At 43.4% G+C, this 16,641-nt stretch overlaps 1 protein-coding gene across 9 annotated transcripts in view; it reads left to right on the forward strand.

Annotated features, from left to right (window-relative positions):
- Nucleotides 1–6,677: 6,677 nt before the first annotated feature.
- Nucleotides 6,678–16,641, forward strand: part of UNC5D (unc-5 netrin receptor D) — a 531,172-nt gene continuing 521,208 nt past the window's right edge. For all 9 annotated transcript variants that reach the window (XM_088021397.1, XM_028089446.1, XM_088021399.1 and 6 more), the window contains exon 1: nt 6,678–6,780. In XM_088021397.1, coding sequence (XP_087877523.1) covers nt 6,678–6,780 — 103 coding nt within the window. The remainder of the gene's footprint in view (nt 6,781–16,641) is intronic.

The raw sequence follows: 16,641 nt of genomic DNA on the forward strand, positions 1-16,641 counted from the left end.
AGTGAAGGAAAAAGGAAAATGAGAGCAGAAAGTAAAAACTAGGAAGAAAACTTATGGTTGTTGGTTTTTGTTTTGTTTTGTTTTTTCCTTTCAGAGAGCCATTCCTTTCTTTTCTTAGTGATTTCCAGCTGGCATTTGTACAAGTGGCTTATTATGGTTAAAGACTCTTAGATAAATTCCTTTGATAGCATAGGCTACTCCCTGAATATGTACACTAACATTCTGTTTGTCAGATTTTGTTTGAGGCCAGATGACCACTTTTGGTTCTATTACTCTAAAAAGGTGCATATTCTGTTCTAGTCTCTAATTTGGGCATACATATATCCTCCTGACTGTGTCCATTTATTCCTTAGCCCTTGTCAGGGAGGAAAATGGGTAGCTTTAGTGGAAAAAGATATGTGCTTGCTCTTGTCATGTCTCTACATGGAATCTGCGTCTAACCCTACTTTCCCACAACAATTTGCTCTGGGTGTTGTGCCAGAACCAGGAAAATCGAACACCTCTGGATCTCATAACATTAAGGAGGGGATGGGAAGGTTGGAATATGAGTTTGCTCAACTTGTTACAACTTTGACTCTTGACTCTCTTCTTGACCGGAACTTGCAGGGCAACCATCTCCGCTGGGCTTCAGCCTTCTGTTTGGATATAGCTGTGTGGTTAACCTGTGTGTTCTAGTCAAGGCTATGTGGCACTTTGAACTATAAATTTGCTTTAATTGTCTTTGGATATCTCTTCCCTTGCCCCCTCCGGGGGGCACAATGTCTACCAGAATGGGTGAAGAGGAGCAAATGAATGAATGACTGAATGATGTCCCAAGGCAGGGTGTGAAAGGAACAAATAGAAACAAACTAAGCAGGAAAAAACCTGTCCCAAATAAAACTGTCCCAAATACACCCTCTACAGAGGTTTGGCAGCATCCTCCATTTGACAGTAAGAGCCATGGTATTTTCTCCCAAAGTGGAAAGACACCAGGCTATCTCTCAGCTACCACAAATACCACAAAGTGCCGGGATGTGTACACTGTCACATGTCTGATGCTAAATGCCAAGGTCAGGTAACTCAGGGGTCGTGTGTTGTGTTGTCATCCGAGGCTACATCTTTTATGGGTTAACGCATCTCATCTTTTCTCCTCAGTTTATTATTTTTTTAAGCGCTAACACATTAATTTTACTGCCAAAGAATTGTGTTTGTTGTTATTATTTTGAAGTTCTTTCATTCGTCTGTGTCAGCAGCTGAAGCTAAAACTCCAGGATGCATGATTCCAGGAAGAATTCCCTGGGTACAAAACGGGGAAGGCACACTTGCAATGTCAGGAAAAACTTGTTTAGTTAGACTCTTATCTTGGTGCCCCACTGCCCTTCTTAAACAAATGTATTGGATTTTTGCACTTTATTGCTGCTTCATAACCCAATATCTGAAATGGACTTCTCTAATTTTGTGTGAGAGGGTTTACTTAACAAAACGATCCCTTATTGCTTTTAAGAGGGGAGACTGTTAACCTGGATTATTGTGCACAGACAGAACATGACATGTGAGGAAATCACAGCTCCCTGGCTTTGAGCATCCTTTCTTCCCCATGCTTCCAGCAGGTTCATGAATCATGAGCTGGGCTGGGAGCACACGGTGCTGCTGAATAAAATTCAGCATGTTCTCGAAAGTCGCATGCATTTCTAAAATGTGCTGCTCTGATTGAACAAGACCTTCCTGGGGAAATGACTGGCACAGAGTATTCCCAATGGAAATATTGCTTGTAGAATATCTCATTTACTTACATTGTCAGGTTCACCCGTTGAAGTTGCCAACTGTTGCCCTTTTGTCCAGTTGATTTTTGGTCTTCCCTATTTATTACCGTAATTGTATGATTAATAGAAATGGTGGCTTTTATCAGAAAAGTCTGCGAGTGGCAGAGCTAGAAATAGTTGTGTCTTCAGAAACAGTAGTCAGGTTCTGGGAGGAGGGAGGCCACAGTGTTAACATCCCAAATGTGGGAAGACTGCCCTTTCTCTATAACCCATGCCTAGGAGAGGGTCTGTGTGCAGTGTAGAAAGGCCCTACAAACCTTAAAAATTCTTAGAGCAGTTCTAACTAAAATTGCCAGTTGAGCCCAGAAGGTTAGGTAAAAGTATGATGCACAAATATATTGCAGAATTCTTTTCAGCTCCTCTTTCCCTTAGTCTTTTTTTTTAAAGATTTTATTGATTTATTTGAGAGAAAAAGAGAAATAACAGGAGTGGGGTGGGGGGAGAGGAGAGGGAGAGGGAGAAGCAGACTTTCCGCTGAGCAGGGGAGCCCTTTGTGGGGCTTCATCCCAGGACTCTGGGATCATGACCTGACCCGAAGGCAGCCACTTAACCAACTGAGCCCCAACTTTCCCTTAGTCTTTTTTCTTTTTTTTTTTTTTTTTAAAGATTTATTTATTTATTTATTTGACAGAGAGAGAGGCAGTGAGAGAGAGGGAACACAAGCAGGAGGAGAGGGAGAGGGAGAAGCAGGCTTCCCGCGGAGCAGCGAGCCCGATTCGGGGCTCAATCCCAGAACCCTGGGATCATGACCTGAGCCAAGGCAGATGCCCAGTGACTGAGCCACCCAGGCGCCCCTCTTTCCCTTAGGCTTAATGTTCAATGTTCTTAAGCCCATTTCCTCTCCTTTCAGCTACAGCTGTGCTCTGTTCCCCAGGGTCTTGATCTCACTGACTTCTGACACCTTGCTTTTGTTCAGATTTTAAATGAGGCACTTCCTGCTCCTAAAAGAATGCAGGTCTAAGGTTTAGGACAGTCCCAAAATATCTCCATACTTTTCAAAAGCTTCCATGTCTAAAGTCTTTTTGCTCTCTCCCGAGTGTTTTGTCTTTAGTAATCTAGGTGCAAACTACAATCTCTTCACCATTTTTCATGAATTCACTTGCCTCTGTAAGCTTAAAGATGATTTGGAGCTCCCAGGAGAAAGGCCACATCTTAGCCAGGTCTTGGCTTTCCACCAACCCCTTGGCTCCCCTTTTCCTTCCGCAAATCCTAGAACAGATTCTTCCCCTTACTCATGTAGAATATTTCTATTTTCTTTAACTTCCCTTGGAGTTTTACAATTTACACCAAGCAGGTTGGCTAAAATCTTTAAATACCCTTTTCCAGACAAATACAGAGCTTTTACTAAGGACTTATAGTAAGCCATTTTTAAAAAATTCATTATATTTGGGAAAAAATTCATTATATGTGCAAGGACAGATCTCTCTATGCCCAGTCTCTATCTCCCCTCCTCTAAGTTTGATTTAACTCAAACATTTTCTATTTTTGAGGCTAAAGATGGCCAAAAGGCAATGCGAGTAGAAACCTTCTACCTCTTTATCTTTATGTATAAAGTGTTAGAAAATAGGCATAGTCAATTCAAGCAACAAAGAATAGAGGAAAACACTACCAAGTCTGTTCTCTGAATTAATATTACCTAGTTACAGCTAATAACTTTAGGGTGGCTATCATCCCAAATAATCTGTCTAGAACATATTTTGCATTTGTTACATGATTGCCCCAATTCCAGAATAGGTGGCTTGATTTCTGATTTGGTTGTACTGAGTATTCAAAATCATAATATGCCACAGTTGAAAATGATGGATTTTAAGAAGGATTGAACTTAAAATTCTCTGGTCAAATACTCCCATTTTTTCAGATGGGGAAACGGAAACCAGATGTTGACTTGCTACCAGGCTACAGAACCAGTCCTTGGCAATGTCATGGTCCTAGTCCCTTGGTGTCCCGATTCTCAGGCTGTTTCTTCTTCTATGGCCTTGCTGCTGCTGTTTCATGGCTGGAGACATTGGTCCTGGGCAGTGACTCTTCAATTTATTTCTCCAAGTGGAATGGACTACAATTCATACATGTTTAAAAATAGCCAGAATTAGATTAATACACGATATTCTAATATATGGAACTTAATTAATGTGTCATGTATAATTCATACATGATGTGTAATATGTGGGGGTAATACTGAAGATCCAACTTCTCCCAATTCAATAGCTAAATAGTACTGAGGAGGACAAGGTGGAATATCTATTTCTGGAACATCTGATTGAAAGGATACTACCTCAACCTTCATCTTGGGTTTAGAATCACACAAACTCACGTCTCATTCTTGATGTTTGCACACTTACCTTTAAGATCTTGGGCAAATCACTTCTCTACTCAGCCTGACTTTCCTTATCTGCCAAAAAGGGATAATAGTACCTATATTCTAGGATTTGGTTCTGCTATGAAAAAAAATATATGTGAAACAACCATTTCTTTGAACAGGTTATGCACTCAGTTTTCTTATTTTCTCTCCTGTCTCATTTGTCATTGCAATTTTACTTTATTAACTAATATTAGCTCATCTAGTTCCGATATATATATATATATTTTTTTAAAGATTTTATTTATTTATTTGACAGAGAGAGAGACAGTGAGAGCAGGAACACAAGCAGGTGGAGTGGGAGAGGGAGAAGCAGGCTTCCTGCTGAGCAGGGAGCCCGATGTGGGACTCGATCCCAGGACCCTGGGATCATGACCTGAGCCGAAGGCAGACGCTTAACGACTGAGCCACCCAGGCGCCCCTGAGATATATTTTTAAAAAATAAAATTGTTTTTACTTTTTCTCCCCTCTGGGGACAGTAGTAATACTTAAATACTATTTTGGAAACATAGTAAGTCTTTTTTCTTTCTTTCCCCCCCTTTTCTTTTTTTTCAGAAAGTACTCATTTGTGATAGAACTGCCACGTAGTCTTGAAGAATAAGGAACGTCAGAGGATGAATGACTATTTTCCAGAAGACAGGTAAAGCATATTTGGTAGATTAATTCTCAATTCACCTTCTCAGAGGAAAAGGACAAAACACTCATCTACCAAGATTCTAAAGAGATTTTCAGGCGACTCCCTAGCCAGACCCACATTAGTCTTTGCTTCGAAGCATTCATTCCCCAGAGCTTGGTTTTCTTGACCAGGACCCAAACTTTTTACTGAGCTGCAAGAAGACTGGAGAAAGCAATTGGCTCCTCTCCCCGACATTCACAGGTCTGGTGGCATTCAGGAGAGGGATGGCGTATGTACTTATCAGGGAATCAATCTTTCTGACTCCTATCCTCTTTTTCTTCAGTAGAGAGCGAGTTAACACAATTACCTCATCTAGAACAATTACCTCACTTTAAACTGTTTATTCTCCGGAGAAACGTGTTTGGGAGCAGGGAGCACTTTGGCAAGAGAGAGATGGATTTTTTTTTTTTTTTTTTTTTTTTTAGAAATACTCGTATCAGTGTCGAGTGTGGGCAGTGGGGAACCGTCGGGAAGGTTTTCTTTTGAGCCAAGACTTCATTTTCTGTTGGGGTCAACCTGGCAAAAGGGGACGCGTGTTCTAACCGGTTGAGTTCTGGCACCATTTTGGGGGCTCACACCTGGGAGAGATGGTGCGTGCTTTGACTATGGAGTCTTGGACTCAGGGCCAACTCCCTAGGTGTGTTCTTTGCTCTGAAACTGTGTGGCCTAAGGCAATCTCTCTTAAGTGACTACTTCGGAGGGAAGAATAAGAGGCAACCGTGAGAACTTTCAAAAGCAGTTAAAGATTTGACAGGTTATTCAAAATAAACCACACTTAAGAAAAAGTCTTTCCTTCTTGTTATAAAGGCCAGCACGACTCACTTTCCCTGATACTTAGAAGAAAGGCAATTCCCAGGGCCCAGATTAAAACAAACAAAACCAGGAGGCGTCAGAAATGAGGAAGCTTTCAGATAAGTTAAGAAAAAAAGCAGAAATAAAAAATCTATCACATACCCGTTAACGCACCCCTGACTGTAATTTCCTTACTTCTTTATTTATATGCATGCAGATTTAGCATAGTTACAATAATGGATTTATTCTAGTGTTATTTTTCCCCACTTGGCATTTAAGCCTTTTTCTTTTTTCTTTGAACATGTACGGAGTGCTGTCTGATCTGATGCTAAAAAATGGAAGCAGGAGAGGCAGGACTGCGAAAGGGCTCAAAGTTTAACAAAACAGAGATTTCGTGGAAACGGCAGACTCCGAGGTAGCCTGCCGAGATGCTCACATCTTTCCGCGCTGTGTTCGCCTCCGAGAGGTCCGCAGGCGCCACTCACGTCCGTAGGCGTGAGCTCGCGTCCCCGAGCCAGGCTCCCGACCCGCTTCCTCTCTCCGCGAGCGGGGGCCTTTTGCGGAGCGTGGAGGAACCCGGGGGCGCGTGCCGCCGCCGCGGGGCTCACCTGAGCCTCCCGGCCTCCCGCCCCGCGCGGCCTGCCGCCGCCCCGCCCCGGCCCGGCTCATTGGCTGCCTCTCGGAGGGGAGGAGAAGGGGCGGCCGCGGGGATCTCATTAGCGATGCGGACTCGCTCCTCGGCCCCGTAGTCCCGGACCCGGCAGCAGCAGGAGCGCGGCGAGCGGTGCTGCGGAGAGGACGCGCGACTCCGGCAGCGGCCGTGGCGGCATTGGTCGCCCCGCCGTGGGAGGCTATGGGGGCGCGTGCTGGCTCCCGGTGCCCGGCCAGCGGCGGCTCGGGGCGCCCTGCCCCGGGGCTGTAGGGAGCCGCCGTGGACCAGTCACTCGCCGAAGACCTCCGGGACCCGCTCATCTCGGTCCCCGGCTCGCCGTGTCTCTCCCGGACGCCCGGGGCGTGGAAGAGAAGCCAGACTCCGAGCGGGGCGAGGAGCATGGGGAGAGCGGCCGCCGCAGGAGGAGGCGCTGGAGGGGCGCGCCGGTGGCTCCGGTGGCTGGGGCTCTGCTTCTGGGCGGCGGGGGCTGCGGCTGCCCGAGGTAAGCGCCGGGCGGAGCGGGCGGCGGGGCTCGGGGAGAGACGAGGGGGCGACGGCGAGACCGAGCGGGACCCGCACCCATGGCACTGGCTTCCCAAGTTGCGCCCTGCATCTCTGCGCGCGCGGACCCCACAGGGTGGGAATCGGGCGGAGGACCTCGGAGGGGACCACTGCCTCCCACCCCAAGTTTGCAATCAGCCGCAATCCTACAGGTTGCTGTGACCGGGGCCCCTACCCCTTGACGCCCATCGCCTGATCCATTTTCCGAGCCCTCCCCAATTGCTGCAGACCGGAGTACCCACCTCCAGCCTCGCTCTCCCCTGCCCTCTTCATCTGCCTCCAAGGCGAGAGACCACGGGTGGGCGCGCATAGTGGTGTCCGAGAGTTCCTGGGAGAGGGGCGGGGTGATGGGAGTCTCTTTAGGGTGGTCTTGAATGGAGAGGGCGCTTTTTCCCTTTGGGGAGCAGCACCCAAGCTAAAGTCCGCTGAGCTTGGCACCCCACGGGCGACACTAGCCTGAGGACCTAGACAGCACTGGGCTTACTTTCGAGGAGGCCGCGGTGTGCGGGAGCCCGGGAGAGCTGTGTGCACCATCCGCGTTTAGCTGTGCCTGCAGTGCCGAGCCGGGGTAAGCGTTTGTCCCGAGGCCGCTCACCCGGCGCCTTCTCCCGCTACCGGGTGCTTACTCCAGCTAGGGAGCTAGCGAGCGCAGGGCTCCACGGCGCAGCGGGGCAACCTCCGCTTCTTGCTGACTTTGAAACGTAAACCCCGTTTTCCTGGATCCTCCGGACTCCAGTAGAATGAAATTTCGCAACTGGTTTCACCTCCACTGTGAACGAGAACCGTGAGCATCACATTAAAGATAAATCCCGTCGACTTGTTTTGAAGATGATCAGAAGCAATTTCAGCACATAGCTTGAGTATTATGGCTTTACCTTTGAAATAACCCCGAAGCCTCTCCTTCCTGCCCATCTTTACCTTTCTCCTTCCCTGTGTGCCATCCATTAGGTTTTAGAATATGTAATTGCACTGAATGATTTACCTTAACGCTTGTCTGGCGAGAGGGGGACTGAGCCGACCACCTCACCTTCTGCTCTCTTGGCTATCCTGAACATAATGAGTAGCCAAGAGACAGAAGAGGGTGCAAGGGGTTGACGACGATCATAAAAGAACCAACACAATCTAATTTTTATAAAAGCTAACAGTGTGTTAAAAGCAGTCAGGGTGCCTAGAATGAAGAATTAAAAAAAAAAAAGGAAAAGAGGTAGATAGAGGCTGTTTTATGATCCTGTTCAGTGACTATTTGCATTTCATTTCCTGAAAACTTTTTTTCCTTTTTGTTTTGTTTTGTTTTGTTTTTGGTGGAGCAGACTTTTTAAAAAGCAGCAAAGGTTTAAAAATGAGCCTCGTGATTGCACACTCTGGGTTCTGGTGAAGCATAGTTGTTTCCCTTGCTGGAAGAAGCATAAGCTTCAGCCATTTAATTTACTATGGAGAAAGCCTCCTTGCAAAGTCTGCTCTGAGTTGTTTTTAATACACTGTTATAGGGAAAAGCAGGCTTTTTCTTTTCTAAATTATCTAAATGTCTGAATTCCCACTTGCTATTTGATGTGGAAATACCTAAGAGTGCCTGACTCCATGTACTGACCCCTTGGAATTTGGTTGGTGGACTTGTCTTGAAGCCAGCCCAAAACAAGAGGTGGGGACATGCCAGAAGCCTCTTGGATGGAGTTTTGCTGGCTGTGAAACTAAGGCTAGCACCTCTTGTCTGCAAGCTGTTCTTTAAAGGTCTCCTAGAAAACATACTGTACACTCTGCAGGCTTATTTACAACAGAATGTCTTGCACAGATCATAGTAATGATCAAGACACATGGAGTAGAGCAGTAAATCTGCCTAATATTTCCCTTGTAGTATTTTATGTTGTGGGGGTATGAAGCCCATTCCTTATGAGGAATTCTGAGATTCAATAGGGAATGAGTCGTAAGCCGACTCTGGAACCTGTGAAGCTGCATGCACCTGGTTTTGGACAGGTGGGCACTATGGGAGTTTTCAGAACAAAGGGTGTGTTTCAATGTTACTTAAGTTCTGCCAGCTTGGGAAGGTGCCCGTTCATTAAAAGCAAGAAGAGGTGCACTCTTGCAGCATGTTTGTTGAGTCATCTCACCAGACTCTGTGGGGTTGACCCTAGGTTGTTCTTTATCCAACGAAGTGTTTTTTTTTTTTTTTTTTGCAAGCCTTTTCATGTTGATTTGAACCAAGGTATTCTGTCCCCCCAAACAACAGGGTATATAGAATTATGCCATTTGCTTTATGATCTAAGAATATTTAACAATTCAGTAGCATTTTCTTTATAATGACTTACGCTTTGTTTGCCAGATGACTGTGCCAAGTTTTTTTTTTTTCTCCTTTTCTTCTCCTCCATACTTAATGTAAAACTGTCTGAAAATCAGAGGGAGATTTCAGGTAATTGGCTTTAACTGAACGTACTAGAAGGGGAAGATAACTTGGGACAAGGGACTGCCCGGAGGAACTGGTGTGGCCCAAGGAACAAAGTTCTGGTTCCTTCCTTTGCAAACAAGACTTATCTTTCCAGATTTGTGTTCCTGACTGCTGGCACACTGTAAGGAAGGCACTTTGGTGCCATGATTACTGTATATTTTAACACTTTCCAACTTAAAAGAAGGTTGTTTAAAAGTTATTCATGACCTGCCAAGTGCTAATTGAATCCACATTGTGTTGTCATGTTGATTTGTTTTTGTTCTTTGAAAAACAAGAGTAGTGCTGTAGATCTGGTTGTGATTCCTGTATTAGATACTGTACATAAAGATATCCCCATCTAAAGGCGGGGAGGGAGGTAATCTTAGGCTAAACTTCCCCAAAATTCCTTGCTTTAAAAAATGTCCCGGACAATGACATCTTCCTTATAATAGCTATAGTTAATGCATTAAGGGCAAGAGAGGTACACATTTATTTTCTGGGCATAGTAGGGTCAGACGGTTTACACATACTTAAATCTATTTATCTACCTGGTTCATACATTTTAAAATCTTTAGTCATTTCCTTGTTAATGAACTTTATATGCCTCTGCCTCCTTCCCGCCCCCCCCCCCCCCCCCCCGGCCTTCCTTGTTCTGCTCCTTTTCCTCAAAAACACTGTTCCTCCAGAGTGCTATGAGGAAAGTGTCTTTTCTCCCAATTTCCTTCCAGGATTGTCTTATTCTCACTCTTGGGTTGTGCTCGCAGCTTGAACAGTCCCGTGGCACCTTCTTTTCCTGCCTGACGAAGTGTTCTGCTCAAGAAATGTCTTCGAGTATCTTAGTTCTTAAGATGAGATTTGTTGTTCTGATTTGGCCCTTAGAAAGAAAGTTGTTCTTTTGCAGGGTCTCGCTGTGAAAAATAAATGTCCTTCCTCACTCTTTGACCTTTGTATGGTTCTGGAAGTGGTGGCCCATAGGGTGGGAAAAGCTACGGGGCCAGGAATCCTCCTTGAGCTCTCAGAACTGTATGACTGGGTGGGTCAGGTAGTTCCAGACCCTGCTGTCTTACTAGTTAGGGAAGCACTTTTCTCTCTATCATCTCAATGACTTTATTGTCCTCCTTCTACCGTATATAGTACCCAGCTAAAAATGTTGCCAACTCTAAAGGTTTCTCAAGGAATTAGTTGTACAGGAGATAGTGAATATTTGATACCACTCCCTTGTGCCTTTTCTTCTTTTTTTAATGTGACAGCTAGAGACCCAGGCTGCATGCATTCACATCTAATCCCAAAGACAGGTGTATGTACAAAGAAAGATGTATTCTATAACATCCTCTTAAAGAAGGCGGTAGTGGGGATACAGGTGTCCCCATAATGGACAGGCACACACATTCACAGAAAGTCCCGATGGGGATGCCTCTTGATTGCACTTTTGCCACTAATCCTAATCCCGTATTGAGGCAGGTGCCAGCTGAGCAGCCATGTCATTGTCTTCTCTTCTGTCCTTCTCCTTCTGATATCTTCGTGAACTAATGGCATGACTGAATAGCCAGTGGGAACTTTCCTATAATGAGAGCTGCAAACTAGGCGAAGACCCTGACCAGCTCAGCCCCCTCATTTGCTAAACGGCCCCTGTTGGCGTTATAACTTACCATCGTGTTGCTACCGCTCTTTATATTCTGCCTATTCCTTCAGAGAAGGCATGTTTGTACCCTTGTTTGAGTGTGAAATAATAATAGCAATTATTGTACTTAGTGTGTGCCATTGATTATTCTAAACACTTTACGTATGTTAACTCATTTAGTCCTTAAAATACCACTCTGAGGTGAGTTGTATTCTCATTTTTAATACAGGAAACGAAGGGCAAAGAGGGATTAAATAACTTGTGCAAGGTCACAGAGTTAGTATATGGAGGAGCCTGGATTCGAACCTACACTGTCCTGCTCCAGAGCCTACAACAAGGACCGTTTTCTAAACTATGCCAAAAATAAAGTGACCCTTATAGTTTGGTGACAAAAGGACTAAAAAATTTCTCTATCACTGTGAGAGTTGTAGAGGGATTCAGAGTAGCTTCAATAAATCTATAAATATATTCAGATAAATCTCAGAGATTTATGTTGTATGAAAACAACCACCCTCTCACCATTCAGCTTAATATTCTTTGGGATTGTATTCACATTTAAAATTCTGAACGCCAGTTTCTAATACGATAGCTTGCTTTATTTTTTTTTTTTCAATTTTGAATTTCAGCAGAAAATATTACTCTGATTGAATACGCCATCCATGGAATGGCAGATCCCAAGAGACTATTGGTTGCATGTCTTGTATTTTTAGCCTTGTTTGCCGGGGAAATGTGGAGCGTGAGATTTGAGAGTAGACTGTTAACACCAGAGGCTGCTGTTTCTGCTGTTTGGGGTACTCCTGCTGCAGCTCTTTTGAGGCAGATAGCTAGATTCATTTACAGAAAATAGATATTCGTTCTATTTTGCATTTCCGCTTTGGAAAGAACTTTTAATTGTTTGTGCCACATTGCATTGTGGGGCCTTATTGTGTGCATATACATGCTCTGCGTAGATAATTTTCAGAATTAGGTGGATGTTAATATATTCACTTTGGACTGCCTTAGAAATCCACTGTGAACTCCGCTGTGCTTTTGCAGTATTTCTTCCGAAAGCGGGTGTGGGTGTGCAGGACGGGGTCTGACCCGCGTCTTCTGTGCTCAACACCTGCCCCTCCCCACTGACTTCACCAACATAGAAATTAGGGGCAGAAGTCCTGGGTTGTGTTTCTGGGGCTCGAGTAGAAACAACCCACCCGTATGATGCTTCTCAGGTATATTGGACCACTACAGGACTCAAGAGTATTTCCCGATATTGTTTCTTAACAAGACAAGAGTAAGGTGAGGCCTGAATTCTTCCTCTATGACCAGTTCCTTTCTTCATAAATAAGGAAACTGGAAAACCAAAAGCTGTCTTCCAAGTGAGGTCAAGGCCAGCTTCACTTAATGCAGATTCTGATTCTCTGTCCCCAAATTTCTGGTTCATAAAGTGCAAAAGAGCCTTACTCCCCAGGAAGAGAGACCTTGGCGTGCAGGTATCCCACCAACCCAAGCTGGCATTTTAAGGCTAGGAGGAATCATGTGGCGTAAACGTCACTGCAGCAATGTGGAGCTTGAATAAGAATGAATTTCGCAGATGCTTTGTTGTAATCTAAAATCAAACGTTGTAATTTCTCAAATCAGGTGAGTCCAAGGGAAAGTGATACTGCAGAAATTCCGGCAGGTAGGTGGTTGGCAGGCAGGCATGGGAAGAAATCATCCTGCATACTTCAAAGGCTCAACTAACACCAGCATAGCTACGTTGTGTGTACTATCATTCACAGATTTTTGATAACTTACTATAAAAGCAAATTTATTTTCTAAATATTGGGTGAGAAATTTGCCCCTGAATATATTTGTGCGTGTGTTGTTGGGAGTAGTGTGAAAGGGATTGGTGGCTTCTGCTAGCAACAGTACTTATTTAGTAGTTACCATCTTTGTTTGAATTTAATTTAATAAAATCTATGAGGAGAGGAGGGGAAACCAAATGATCATGGGTTATGGAAGCTACGCTGGTAATATCTTTGAAACTTACAAATCAGTGCTTTTCAAATGTTAATGTGCATGTAAATCTCTGCAATTCTCCTAAAAATGCACCTTCTGATTCAGTCAGTCTGGGGAGGGGCCTGAGATTCTGCATTTTTGATAGGCTTCTAAATGACCGCATCCATGAACCCCATCCATCTTTAAGTAGCAGGGCCATATGTGATAGTAATTCAGAGTTTGTATTTTCAATATTGTTTTTCACATGCAAGCCAGTATGAAGTGGAATACAGTGTAAGACTATTTTTAAAATGCCAATAGAATAGGTAAACACAAATGTCAGTTTTAACTCAGACAAACATGCAGCAACTCATAAAACGAACACATTCAGGAGCTCCATTCTGAGATGATATATTGTCCTGCTTCCAGCATTTGTAAAGACAGATGCAATATTTGAAAAGTCTTGAATCCAGGGCACTTGGGTGGCTCAGTCGTTAAGTGTCTGCCTTCGGCTCAGGTCATGATCTCAGGGTCCTGAGATCGAGCCCCGCATCGGGCTCCCCGCTCCTTGGGAAGCCTGCTTCTCCCTCTCCCACTCCCCCTGCTTGTGTTCCCTCTCTCGCTGTGTGTCTCTCTGTCAAATAAATAAAATCTTAAAAAAAAAGTCTTGAATTCTATTTTGAAGTAATTGAGGACCGATGTTTGCATCTAATTAATTGCATGTAATAAAGAGGAAACTGGAAGTTGAGCAGTTTGCCCAAAGTCAGATTTTCTACTCCTCTCAATCGCCTTCATTCTATCGTATCTCTTGACCTCACCCGCACTTGAAATGATCTGGAATTCAAGATAATGAGAGAACGAGGCCATAGTTAAGTAAGAGGTAGAGTAAAACCAGTTGGTTCAAAAAAAAACAAAAAAACAACCCGCCCAACAGAGCACTGTTCATACAGCGTACTGAGGCTTCCCCACCAGCTGGATTATCGTTGTCACATCGTGTATGTGTTTGGGGTCTGTCTTTCTCTGCTGCAAGGTAGTTAGTTATGTCTCCTTGACAGGGCCCATTGTGCTTACTGTTACTCACCCAGCCCCTGGCAGTCATTGTCCAGTAGCATACACCAACCAATATTTTTTACTACAACCTCATTGTGTTAAGGCATAAATACTATTTAGGTGAAAGTTTCTAAAACTTATTCAATATTGCGATAAAATAACTCAGGGAAATGTAATTGCCAGAGAAAGAATTAAATAACTGTAAGAGGGTTTTATATATATATATATATATTTTTTTTTTTTTTCCCTTAATAGGTTGGAAAGCCTACATTCCTAGACAGACTATTCTAAAAAGATGTTTAAGAGTGATACTCTCATGGATGACTGTTTTGAGTAATCATTCATTTGCTTGGAACTTGGCACCTTTAAGGGATGTTTACAAGTGTGATTGCTTTGTATTTTCACATCCACCCTGATCTTGAACAGATGATAAAATTAGATTTAGAGATTCTTCAACCAAGGCCAGACAGGGAGCAGTAAATAGTACCAAGCCTAGAAGCTGAGTCTCCAAATGGTTTCTGGGCCTTTTGGACTTCCTTACCATGTAATTCTATTTTATTACTAGATGGATTGATTAGACCTGAGCCAGACGATACAGCATTTTGCTCACGTTGCATTCGAGACAGGGCCGTGGATGTGTGAGCATGTGTGAGGAAGGAGAAATACGTGAATAAAAATTTTGGATGATACCTGTGTTGCCTTCTCGGTCTGTTTGTATTATGTTTCTCATGGTTATAAACAGAAATGGCCTTGCCTGGGAAATGTGTCCGAAGTGATTGGAGGGAGGGGCGCCTGGGTGGCTCAGTCATTAGGCGTCTGCCTTCAGCTCAGGTCATGATCCTGGGGTCCTGGGATCGAGTCCCACATTGGGCTCCCTGCTCGGCGGGAAGCCTGCTTCTCCCTCTCCCACTCCCCCTGCTTGTGTTCCTGCTCTCTCTATCTCTCTCTGTCAAATAAATAAATAAAATCTTAAAAAAAAAAAAAAAGAAGTGATTGGAGGGAAGTAAAATTGTGAATATATCACTAATGGCATACTGTGGTCTGGAGTAAGTTGTATGTCACATATTCTGAGGAACTTGCTAAGCAATAACATTTTCTTTATCAAAGGAATGAAAGTGTTCATTAAAGTAGGTGAAATCGCAAATTAGTTCTCTGGTTTTATTTTTAAAGATGCCATTATAAACCAGGCTTTTTAGAAATAGAATACTAGCTCCTCCATCTGCATGGCTTTCTAAATACATTGCCTTTATTATTAATTTTAAGTGTATGTGCTGTATTTTTTCTTTCTGTGTACACTTGTAAAACAAGCTTAAAGTCTTTAAATTTGTACTTGAAGGTTGTGCCGTGGCACAAGGCAATTGGACTTCCAATAACAATTTTCATTAGTGTGTCTTTAAGAATTTTACAGCCTGTCTTCAAAAAGATATAGGGCCAAAAAAATACAGACCACCAAATAAAATTCTTTGCCAGGCAAATGTAAGTATTTTATAAGCCATTTGAGAGGGGCTGGAAAAAGTTTAACTCTCCTCCATCTAAATCAGCAACCCTTGTATCTCCCTCAGTTTTGGGACCAGAATTACACTGATTGCATCAAATTTCCAAAGTTGTTTTCCTTACGGAAAAACAAAAACAAAAACAAAAACCCAACAAAAACAATCAGGAGGTTCACAGGTTTTGTCAGTGTGAGGTGTGTGGGTGGGATGTATTTGGGGGTTTGCTTTAAAGAAATAAAGCTGAATAAAAGATTTGTCATTAATTTCTTTTTTTTACATTGGGGCAAAAAGAAAGCAAAAAAAGAAAACCCACACAACCCATTTAGTATTTTCTCAAGTTTAACAGACAGCTTGAGACGCATTTCAACCTCTGGAATGGCAGTGTGGAAAGACAGCACTACCATATCACATCCTGCAGCAGAGAAGACCATCATTTACAAAGCCAATCATTAATAATTGTCAAGGTGATAAGTGCTTTGATGCCTGGGTATCTGTGTATGTATTATATATTAGTAGAATGTCATATATCATCCTTATAGTAAACTTAGATCATGAAAGTTCTATGCTATTAATTTAAATGGCATTAATAACACTTGAGATGTCGATTTAATTTTGACTTCTGAGTCAGCTTCTTAATTTAGGTACTCTGTTTCTCTCTCCGTGGTATCTCTTGTCTAACCCCCAAATCTTTGTATTTTTTTTTTTAAGATTTATTTATTTGAGAGAGAGAGAGCGTGAGCATAGGTGTGGAAGCAGAGAGAGAATCTTAAGCAGACTCTTTGCTGAATGTGGAGCCTGACACGGGGCTTAATGTCATGATGACCCTGAGCCAAAACCAAGGGTTGCGTGCTCAACCAACAGTTCCACCCAGGCCCCCCTGTCTGTTTCTTCCTCAAGACTCCCTTCTCAAAAATTCCCTTCTCCTTTAAGCAGTGTGATGAGCCTGGGAAGTTCGAGACCACATGTGCTTCAACGTGTCACTTCCTTCTCTGGTTCTTCACAATATTTTTATCATTTTGGGAACCATTTCTTGGCATTTTAAAAATATATTAAAACCTTTAATAAAAAATGCTGTGGATGTAGAATTTTCAGGACAAGTTAGTGGGACTTCAGGAATGATGCTGGTAAGCCTTGGCTGAAGCATTTTGAGGAAGTTACCGACACCATAAAAAATTTAATTCTAGGTATCAGTTTCTCTTAAATCAGTGGTTGTAAACTAATGCATACATGAGCAACTCTAGCAACCGAAGTGGGTTGCATGGA

This window comes from Eumetopias jubatus, unplaced genomic scaffold (assembly GCF_037043125.1).
Source record: "Eumetopias jubatus isolate StellerSeaLion01/CBP00866 unplaced genomic scaffold, mEumJub1_p1.0 scaffold_2, whole genome shotgun sequence".
NCBI classification, from domain to species: Eukaryota; Metazoa; Chordata; class Mammalia; order Carnivora; family Otariidae; genus Eumetopias; species Eumetopias jubatus.